Source organism: Anopheles ziemanni, chromosome 2 (genome assembly GCF_943734765.1).
Source record: "Anopheles ziemanni chromosome 2, idAnoZiCoDA_A2_x.2, whole genome shotgun sequence".
NCBI classification, from domain to species: Eukaryota; Metazoa; Arthropoda; class Insecta; order Diptera; family Culicidae; genus Anopheles; species Anopheles ziemanni.
Genome location: NC_080705.1, coordinates 16,160,073 through 16,171,421, shown reverse-complemented (window position 1 = coordinate 16,171,421; position 11,349 = coordinate 16,160,073). Strand labels below are relative to the sequence as shown.

Sequence of the window (11,349 nt, the reverse complement as noted above, 5' to 3'; positions counted from 1 at the left end):
ATGTCCAGTGGTGTTATTTTGGAAATAAAAGAGTTCGGCGAGCTGCTGGATGACGCCGGGCAAAAAGTATCAGTGCAGCGGTTTACGTGGAAAACACAGGCCGGATTGAAGCTGTCGGTGATCAACCTCGATGCAGCAATAATCGAACTCTGCATCCCAGATCGCACATTGCAACTCGATCGATCGGAAAACATTCTTCTTGGGGTGGACACCCTTGAAGAGTATCTACAATTGGATCCGACGCTGATGTGTGCGGCTCGATTCGAGGGTTCGGTTCGCGATCGTACAGCGCAGGAAAACCAGCCACTAAAGCCAGGTGTGGTTGACCGAACGCGTGTCTGGCATCCGTTCGTTGATGGCACACGTCTGCATTTGAGCCTCGAGCAGAGCATCATTGCTACGGTGACGATCACCGTCGAAGCGATGAACGTGGTACGCATCCAGTACCGTACCTCTTGTGCAACCGGTGGCCTCTGCCGCTTAGCACATAGATTTTTGATAAACCTCGCCGGAAGGGATGCAGGACCGGCGGGCACTTACGAGCATGTAGTGCAACTGAACTCGGACCGGTACATCGACAACAAACGCTTCCTCCGCCATGTTTCGGAGAACCTTGCCGATTTGCGGATCGCCCAACACCTCGGTTTGATCCTCTACAACGCACGGAATGCATCTCGAGGAAGCCAAATGGAAACACTCTGCGGCATCTACACCGTGAACAACGCATCGCAGGAAGGTTTCGCTGCCCGGCTCATTCACGCCGGCACCGGACGTGCCATGGAGCTGTACTGCAACTTTCCTTGGCTGTGCTTTTCTACTATGAGCCAGCTACCAGCCGGGCGCGACCAGCTCGTTCCGTTTTATCCTCGCGAAGGGCTCCGCCGAGTTTCACTCGTATTCGACATCGAACGGTTCGTCATGTCCATTGTAGACGTTCTTGAGAAGGAATCGTCGAAGGAAAATGACCAGCGCGCTGTGTGCATTGAAGATCAAGACAAAGAGCAAGCTAAGGATCAGGATGCCGGGGGAAGATTCTGCCGTGACGCTGGACTGCTTTTGTCTCCAATCTCCTGCCCGTTTAAAATTTCCCCATTCCCCTTCCAACACCAAATTCCGACGGAAGCTTCCAGTACACGACCAAACGGTGCTTCGCAGTCTCCAGTTACGTTCGTCGGCCACGTGACACTCAAGTTTGGGATCTGCAAGGACCCAGTAAGAGTTAAGGCAAAAAAGAGTTAGTTAACCTGCCAAGCGAAGAACGAATAGAGTTTGCGAATGCTAGAAAGGATTGGCTAGAGACGTTCCATTTGAAAATCTTTTCGCTTCAATTCAACCTAACATAATATATGTGACAACTTCAAGAATAACCTCCTTTGAATTCAACCCAGAGAATGATGATAAAATTTTCATATAATTAAAATAGTTCTGTTCAACTTCAAACGAAAAGATAGATCGTTTTCTGGTACAAATAAACTGTATCACTTTACCCCTAATAGAAACTTTACAGACTAAATTTATTTAGGAACTAACTATTGGTGAAACTTTCTGACTCTGGAGAAGGTACGGAACAAGACTGATAACATCGTACTTCATTTACTGCATCATACCATATTAACATCTATCGAATACGTAAACAGCCCATAAAAAGTAGCCTTTTTGTATCGCATACTGTAGATGTTGCGTTACATATCGTACCGTAGCGTACGGTAGAGTCGATTCCATAGTACCTTTCAACGACTTACACCGTCAATCAAAATCGGAATATTTGAAATCCCATTTCCTTTTGATCCCCTCCTTTTTAACCCCCTCACGATCTTCCTGCCTCCAAACCAAGGCACGTTTTCACGTCCCCGCAGCATTCATTCAACTGTGGCCTCTGTTAATATTGATGTTGTTTGTATCAACAGTAATAGAAACTCGAAACTCGGGAACTCCGGTTATGCTACATCTTCTTCCGCCAATCCCCAACGATTGAACTAACAACTGTAGGGCACAATATAAAGTTCGTTTCGAAATTGTATGCGAAGTCCATATCACTCTGGGCCAGGATAGCAATAGCATGTTGACGTCGGCGGATCGAATCGAATTCCGGCGCAAACCGAACGAACCCCGGACCTATCGGGGCAGTACCTTCCGGCCAGTTTTTCGGGGAAGGGGAAACCGAAACAGCTTCTACCACACTTTCCAGCATCCTGCTTGTGCCACACGTCTCGAGCCCGGATTATACTCTAGGGCGGATGGCAGGATAGGATCGTGCACATTTTACAATATTTTACCCAATGTGGTGTACGGTGCTGAATGCTTGCAAACAAGGAACGGGCAATCAACACCATTCTTTGGCCCCGGCGGATCGACTGGAACGCCATTCGAACCATGGGTTGGCCACGAAAACCAATAACTTTGTGAAGGTTGTCGGTCGGAGTTTGAGGACCCTTCGCCTCTGGGGCGAGTGTTGCCACTGGACTGGCTGCTGTATTGATGGTATTGGAAAACTTTTGCAATCGGTGTTCAGTGTATGGAATGAGGTGCATAAAGTATAGTCCGCGAAAACCGCGAAAAACGGGTTTCCGAATGCCGATTGTTACCTACTTACAATAAGCGTGGAGGTGAGTCTAGTTTCTCTAGTTTTACATTAGAAATGTTTTCTTTAAGTATGATCCCGTTTTGGTTGTCATTGTACTTTTAACATATTGTTCTTATTGATACTAGTGTAAAATACATTGTTCAGTACACAAATTTGTCGCTTCTAAAAATCCCTTCACAATGAGAAGTCTTCTGACGCTAGAACTCGATAAATTATGTAAACGCTGTAAATTGATTTACCATGTCGATTTACCGTTTTGCCTTTTTCTCTTCGCATTGATTTTTCTTTTTAGAACTCAGTACCTGCGTAAATGGCGCAGTCGCAAGGTTCATTGGGTCGAAAAAGTGTGGCAAACTATCCCACCATTTGTGCCATTTACTACTCCATAGAACGACCCAGGCGAACGCTACGTGACCAGCTGCTTAAATTCTCAGACAATACACTTAGCCATGAAACATTGGACCACTGGAAAGGACTGTTGAAAGCAAAGGAACAGTCTTGACTTTACCGCCAGAATTAAGCGAGTACACCGTGTCCACCGCAAAAAGGATTACCTTCTAGCATAGAAACACAGTTCATCTTCAGCTAGGGTTTTTGAAGATTCGTCAGTTGGTCACAAAAGTTTTATTCTGAAAAGATAAAGGAAAAGAGAGTAATGAAGGGATAAAAAATTGTCAAACAATTAACAGGGGCAGCCTGGCGATTTAAATAGTCACGAATGACGGTGGAATGCTAAACTCAAAATTAATAACAACAATCCCCCGTGCGCTCAGCTGACTAAACTACTGCCGTTGCGCGTTCTTGTTTGATTTACTTTGCCTACCACTTTGGCACCTTCTTGTCGGTGCAGTCTCTTTCATGACTTTTCGTTAAAATTTCAAAATACGAAAGTGAACCGCAACCACCCGCCCGTTTTGAAGCGAATGTTTGTTCCGTCCATATTTGCTGCCGAAAAAGTGCCAGAGCGTTTACTCTCCATGATGGTCGTTTTATAATGTTTGTGTTCGGACCCAACAAAAGCCGTCTGTCTGCCCCAGTTAAATCTTCATCATTTATCATCGCGACAGTACATGTTTGTTTGGCGACGCTAAAAAAAACTGCTCTTTATCAAGCTAAATCTATCCAAATAAGTGCTCAGAATTTGTTCTTTTCGATGTCCGTTATGCAGTTGGAGTATAAGTTTAAAAAGGTCTGTTGAGATGTACAACAGCTGCTTTAACGATTGCATGGTGATGATTTGTCGGCTTCATTCGTGCCAGACAGATTCACCTTTCCCACGGGCTGGGTCTGATGCGCTTCTCACCGAAAGTTTGCTCTTCTACAACAATTGCAAGCCTCAAGCTATTGCGTTTGATATGATTTTCCACTTTACGGCATCGATCCGATTAGTCAAGGGGCACACGGAGTGGATACAATTTAAATAAATATAAATCTTCTCTCATACAAATAGCATCCCTTCTACAGTGACATTTTCCGGGAAAACGAAATTACAAGCCAGCGAGCTTCGGGATTTATTTGCCCAACGGATCACGGGCACAATCCGAAACGGAATCGGCGCTCCGTGGCGCACTCAAGTACAAGCAAATAGCCTCCGGATGTTATGTGACAGATTCATAATCCGAGCAAAATGTTAATGCCCCTATCCGTATCCGGCGCGCGTGTGCCAACAGTCCGAGGGCGAAACGGTACGATCCTTTTATCGTCTTACAATGTTTTGTTATTTACAAGGTACACATCAGCCCGCTCATCATCCACTCAACTCTTTCGCAGCAACATATCTTCAGCATATGCGTTCTACTGTCCCCTCTCCCGGTTACCATCCAGGACTGATGCGTTGAGTGTGTGTTAGAGCATTTCATTTGTTTTCTTATTAACTTTAAGTTGCCCGCAAAAGGATATGAATAATAATTAAATCGTTCTATTTGTTCGCCCTATGTTATTTGTCATACTCAATGAAGGTATGTATTATTTCCAAAAGTATCATTAATCTTGAAATTTATACCTTTTTTTACCTATCATGGAGTTTCGATTGTTGTTTGAAAAATCATTTATTATATGATACTTTTAACAACAAAAGTAGCCTCTTTCAAAAAATTTTCTGAATTTCAATCATGAGATAATCCCAACACACATGCTCCAATCAACGATTTCAATCAATCCAGAGTTCATCGTATTATCTGACACTACTTTATATGTCCTTCCTACGCTCGTTGATTGTTGTTCGAACAACCCTTAGCTCCGCCCGTTTTCGCCAAATCCCTTAACTATCTCTAGTCCTTGACTTTCCTCGAACCAGCAAGTGTTTCCTTCTTATGGCAGCATAAATCGTCGTCCCCCTTCATTTAGGCTGAATCTCCTTTTGTACGCAACAATGTCCAAAGAAAATGACTGAGCAAAACGGGAGGCCGGGAGCTCACGGTAACCATGACATCATTGGTAGATATTATTTTCCCCCTCAATGGTGTCGTTTTTCGGAAAATCTACTCCAAAAAGCCTGCTTCTTATTGCCATTCGAACAATTACGTCGCATTCTTCGTTTCAGCCCCTTTGGACTGCCGAAGGAGTTTATTCTTCACAACAATTCAATCATGTCCAACTGAAGCTCGCCTTCCATCTTTGCCGGGATTCCCCCTATCGTTTGGAAAGCGTCCGAAAATTAATGAATGATGCTCAAGAAGGAAATATCCTTTTGTTGGAAGGACGTTCTTGTTGACTAACATGGCATATTTGATCATTTTGATTCCATTTGCTCGTTTCAATAGAAACTATCTGTCTTGCTTAAGCTACTTGTGTATTTGATTTCATTTTATTTGCCTTTATTAATTTGCTTCACTTTAGTGCTACGAATGTAATAAAATCAAATTTCTGGTGAAATCTGTCGAAAAGAAAATGTTATGGGGTATCACGATATAAAGTATAACATAAAATTATAATGGTTCATACCTTGAATGAGAACTTGGTGAATTCAATTTAGATTACTATTGGGAGGAATATAAATTTTGTGTTCCAATTGGTTGACCATATGCACTAGTAGGTGTGCCTTATTTTATTAATTATAGCGTTGCATTTTCATTTTTATTATTTTTTATATTTACATCTTTTAGTTTTTTGGACTTTCGTTTCACTTCAAAACAGTGGCAGAATTTGGAAAATATGAATAACAAAATATAAAAAACAATGAATTTAAAATCCACCATAAATATCAACGTCTATGTTGTACAACGATAATCAAAAGGAAGTAAATAATGTCATACAAAAAGAAGTGAAAACAAGTTTTCTTTTAAGTAACACTAGTATTGTTACAAATGAGGTTCTTGCTGTTAAAGCTGTGAAAGCTGTGAAAAATTGTCATAATTTTCAATAAATGCTCAAAGCTAGAGAACAAATTATAAAGCATGAATAAGACCAAATTTATTTTCCATATACAATATGGAACGATTTAACTAAAATACTTTACTAATTCTCATGATTTTAAACTTATTTATCCCCCTCGAATGTTTGTGAAAACATTTCAACCAAAGCTTTTTTCGCTTAACCGAACCGAAAAATAAAACCGAATGCACTACTGCCAAGTACACAATGGTGTAATTGGGCATTTGCTCACGGTTGCCACAGAACTTTTCTGTCCCGGATCCCACCCAATACATCCTGCCACCATCACTGTATCCACCAGCCGAATGGTGGTACATTGTTTCATCCTAGGCACAGTACAATGCACGTCGTCCTGGTCCGGTACACTATTGCCGACGGTTAGATCCCGTGCATACGGCCTGCAAGTAGAGCTCCCATTGCCGAACAGAAGAACAAAGCCCTTTTCATTTCCCAGCGTACAAATTATCACATGTCGTCAAATTGAATTACTTCCAACAACGTGCAACCGCTCTAGTGTTCCGCTCTCGGCCGCCCATACCTTCGGGCTCCCTACAGAAGGCCACTTGCCTGGATGGCCGGCAGGACGCGCTATAACTTTACCTATCCTATGACGATGCCAATTCCCGAGTGCCGTCCGTTCGCTGTCTCCGTTGTGGTGTACCGTTTGTTGAATAGTGTAAAAGCTAGGAGTAGTCCTTTACATCCTTCCAAGGTGCCAGGGGGGGGTTGTGTCGCGTCCTGGTCCCATCCTTACCCAGGTTTCAAGCAACGGCTGTAACGGGAGCAAACAAATCAACGGCACTCCGCTAACGAAACGCCGATTCATGTTTTGTGTGACTCCGGTACGCCGGGATGATGGAACCGGCAAAGCACAGGAGTAAAAATGGCTCGACTAGCCTCGTGGATACGCGGACGAAAGAAAGAATCGAATCCTTATGTACTTGTCGCCGATTATAAGGATCAGAACGCACACAAACACTCCCAATCGCTTTCCAAGGACCTTATAGTGATCTCTTTCATTTAACAGAATCTGTTTCACTCCTTCCAAAGGTGGCTGAGGAACACTGGAAAAACGTAAGGACACACCCCTCTATTCGATCGGAAAGGACTTCTACACAGCCACAAATAAGCATGCCACTCATAGACAACACACACACACACAGGCACGCGCGCCGATATCGCTCTCACTTTCATTCGTACGGCTGGCGTAGCGTGGTTTTCCTAAAATAAATGTTTTACTTGCCAAGGAACACAGTTTGTATAACTTTTTTTCCCCGGCTCCATTCCTCCTGGCGGGTAAGTAAAAATTACTTTCTTACGATTGTACGCGCCTTTAATGTGTGTGCGTGTACATGAAGGGGGGATCAAGCGTGTAGGGGAACGATGTTAGTGGGGGTTTCTTCCGCCGACCGCCAAAAGGACGAGAAGTGTGTGAGGAAACGGGAGTCTACGATGACGATGTTGTGTATGACGCACTCGAGCAGGAGAGACCTGATTATTCCATTACAGCCAGAGAGGACAGGACTCGGGCACCGGAGCGGAAGGAGCTTGCTCCCTTGCATGCTACCGCCGGCCATTTTCCATGCGCTGGCATTGGTGCTGCGCACATATAGGTGGCCGTTCCGAAGTGCGAGTGAAATAGAACATGAGCTGTGAACAAGCTGACGCCATTTTTTGTTTCCACATCCTTGCTTCCCGAGTGGAGAAGGGCTCGAGAAAGGCCACCTGGACAAAGGGAAGGCAAGGGTGCATTGGAGTGATTTTGCATGTTTCCGCCAATCCCGTTCCATCCTGCCGAACCGGGGATAGAGTGAACATAGGCCCGAAGGGGGCGGGTAGTACGCGGGTCGCAACCGTCGGGCAGAACGGAAGGAAGTGTGTAGCGCGTGCAAAATTTTCACAATTTTCCACAAAGTTAAAATAACATTTTCATTCTTGCTTTCGTCGGTGCCGGTCGCAGACGTACGGCTGAAGTCGGTCGCTTGTCGCCGTCGTCCTCGACAGCCGTCCGTATTACTACTACTTTTATCACGGTGTCGTTATCCTTTTTGCCGTTTCGTCGGCATCGGAGTATAAAAGTTGATGATTTCGATCTTTCTTGCCCTTCGGATTGTGCAGGAAATTCATAAGTGTAAACTATGTGTACAAGAAGCTTTGTATTAATCTAGTGAAGCAAAGGAAAAATGAAAGAAGTTTTATTAGTGAATTGAAAATAGTTGTACTCGAATTTTTAACTGCAACTGCAATACATCTATTTAGTGAGTGAAAATGTAATTCACGACTTACCGAAACTAAGTGTACACATATTTGTGACAATCCGGGATAATTTTGTGCAAGTCAGAAGGGACCGTTCTTAACAAAATCTTGGGTGTGCCACGAGGATATACCAGAAACTATTTTTTTTAATGATGTGATGTATAATACTGCTTGAACGTTATACATATTTTAAGTGAAACCCCTTTTGTAAAAGTAAAAAGAAAAAGCCCAAAGTGTGAAAAATGATGCACCCTGCTTTGGCCACCCCGTTGGACCTCCGACCATCGGGATTACTTTCCATGAGCAGTAGCAGCAGTGCATCCGCGAACGGTGGTCCCAACCCACACGGGCCAATGAACGAACCGTCGGGACCACCTCAGCTGTACCAGCAGCATCATCATCATCATCACCACCATCACCACCAGCAGCAGCACCCCCATACCCAGTCGGGTGGCCCTTCATCATCGTCGTCGTCGAATCGATCCAGTTCTGGTTCGCGGGCACGACATCGAAGCCGCAGCAGCTCCGGCTCGGAAACCGGCCACCAGAACCCGACGGAGTCGACGGATAACCGTGCGGGAACCCCGTCGGTTGGCAGCGCAGGTGGCGGAAACGGCGGACCCACCGGAGGGAAATCCGGGAACCATCGGTCGCAAAGTCTGGTGAAGCCACCCTACTCCTATATTGCGCTGATCACGATGGCCATCCTACAGTCTCCCCAGAAAAAGCTCACACTAAGTGGAATTTGCGAGTTCATTATGACAAGGTTGGTTGTTGATGAGCGTTACATGGGATGATGGCTCGAGTCCTGGGCATTAGGAACTGGGCATCTATAACTTAAAGTTAATGTTATAGAGTTCGAACAGGGAAAGGATGAACTACCACCATTCTTCAGGAAAAAGGCTAAAGGGGGTTCTGTATTCCCAGACAAAAACTACAATTTAGTAACAACGGACACTAGAAATATTGGAGTACTTATAAACAACAAAGCGTAAAGCGTCTTACATATCAGGAGTTGTGACAGTGAAAGTGTTCAAAGTGTGATCTCTGTTTGAGTCAGTTTGATCATCGATGCCATTAGCGCTACTGATCTTTAACTCCGAATGGAAAAATGACTACCGTACTTCAAGGTGCTTTGTTTCTTGAATTGAAATATTTGGCAACTCTTCATCTTTGGTGTTATGAATGTCGTGGGTCATGTCTTTTAGGGCTTAGTAGACGGCTATTGTGATTCAAACTCACGACGCTGACGGGGTTTTCCAACGATTGTGACGATAATATCTTGATTGCGGATTTCTGCTACTTATAGAAATCTTAAATGTGAAATATGATTTTTTTTTAATAATATCATCCCGTGTTCTCCTCTCCCTTTCACGGTAGGTTCCCTTACTACAAGGAAAAATTCCCCGCTTGGCAAAACTCGATCCGGCATAATCTCAGCCTGAACGATTGCTTTATCAAGATCCCGCGCGAACCAGGCAACCCGGGCAAGGGCAACTTCTGGACACTGGACCCCCTTGCCGAGGACATGTTCGACAACGGGAGCTTTCTGCGGCGCCGGAAGCGCTACAAACGCACGACGCTCGCCCAGAGCATGGCCTTCCCGGGGGTCTTTGGACCGTTTGCCCCCTTCTGGATCCGAAAGCCGGTCCCGGTGATACCAATGCACCAGTTTGGTCCAGCCCACGCAGCTGCTGCTTCCGCCGCCGTGTCGGCTGGATTTGGTACGATTGACAATGGTGGAGGACCGCTGGCGGGACTGGGACCGGGTGGCCGTGGAGGCGACTTTCTTCTCGACAGTAAACTGAACCTGTTCGGTGCCGTCAAGATGGACGACCTGAATGTGGCCATGATGGAGAACAGCGACTTTCTGCAGCGCAATGTAGACAGCCTGAAGATCTCAAGCGCCATGAACAAGTTTTTCCACGGATACCACCAAGGGCAGGGAGTTGGTACAGGGAATGTTGGGCCGATGTCGGTGGACATCTACGACGAGGCAACGCACACCCCGTCCGGGCTTAGTATACATCCGTGTAATGGGTCGCTTGGACGAGAGTCCTATGGACCATACGGTAGTCACAAGGGTTCGGGAGGGATTACGTTGCATTCCAACCAGGACGACGCACCCAATGGTGACCGAAGGACGGCCGACTATCACGATGGAGAACAGATCAATGGAGACCTTGACCTCTCCAGCGACGATCGGATCGACGTCGAGAGCGAGGACGACTACAAATCCTCCACGGAACGCTACCACGAGCTGCTTTTGGATGGTCGGAGGTCTATCCCGACGCCAGTGACGGCTCATCCTCATCATGCTCCATCGTCCGCCTCTCCTCCTCCCGTTGTACCTGCTTCTGCTCCTCTTGGACCACCACCGCTGCGTGTACCATCGACAAACGGTCCCGCGGGTGACTACTCTTCACCACACTGCAGCCCTTCACGGCCAATTCGAGATTCCGACGATTACTACATCGAAGAGGACGAGCAGTCCGATATGGCAAGCAGCAGTGGTGGCTCTCTGCCGGAGGAGTCCCGGGGGCCAACTAAGGAATTTCAGCGACAACTCTACGGCGACCACCAAGGGGCAGCACATCAGGAGATGTCGACCGGCCCAGGCAATGCACCGGAAGCGGACCGCCCTCCGTCCGGATTCGGTGGCGAAACAACGAAACTCTTCGATAGCATCGAGGTCGGTGGCTTTACGGCACGGAAACGCAAATATGGCAACACGAAGGGTTTCAGCATAGAGAACCTCATTGGGTGTAACGTGGAGGACAGATGAATGGAAGTGGACGGTGACTCGCAATACGCTCCGCGATGTAAAGACAGAAGAAAACAAACCAAAGAATCCGATCCCCGTGCTTAAATCATGTGTAAATAGTAGATGTGGGTAACGATTAGCAGACCGCAGGGACGCTCTAATGTAGAAATTAGGCGTATCGTTTGTTTTTAGTTATTAGGTAAAGTTTTACAAACCACACGAGAGACCGACAAATCTATGGTCTTTACGTTCGTGGAAACCAAAACTAGCAACATGAGGCAAGAAAGTCCTACGCGTGTCTAAATAAAACTGCAGTCTATTTTAATACTTTGGATCTTGAAGTCCAAGAATGGTAGTCTGACGAAATCCTACG

General features: G+C 45.7%; 2 protein-coding genes across 2 annotated transcripts; both read left to right on the top strand.

The window, feature by feature from the left end:
- LOC131293040 (uncharacterized) lies at positions 1–1,239 on the top strand. Its single transcript, XM_058321118.1, has one exon. The coding sequence runs from the start codon at positions 1–3 to the stop codon at positions 1,237–1,239; it is 1,239 nt and encodes a 412-aa protein (XP_058177101.1).
- Positions 1,240–8,457: 7,218 nt separating this feature from the next.
- Positions 8,458–10,997, top strand: LOC131281702 (fork head domain-containing protein FD3-like). Its single transcript, XM_058311050.1, has 2 exons — positions 8,458–8,978; positions 9,593–10,997. Exons 1-2 carry the CDS (start codon positions 8,458–8,460, stop codon positions 10,995–10,997), a joined length of 1,926 nt encoding a protein of 641 aa, XP_058167033.1.
- Positions 10,998–11,349: the final 352 nt, after the last annotated feature.

What these genes read in the sequence shown, in the direction of transcription:
- LOC131293040 (XM_058321118.1), top strand. Translation starts at nt 1, where the DNA reads ATGTCCAGTGGTGTTATTTTGGAAATAAAAGAGTTCGGCGAGCTGCTG.
- LOC131281702 (XM_058311050.1), top strand. Translation starts at nt 8,458, where the DNA reads ATGCACCCTGCTTTGGCCACCCCGTTGGACCTCCGACCATCGGGATTA. An exon ending in TGCGAGTTCATTATGACAAG is followed by an intron (nt 8,979 to 9,592) that starts GTTGGTTGTTGA and finishes CTTTCACGGTAG; the next exon opens with GTTCCCTTACTACAAGGAAA.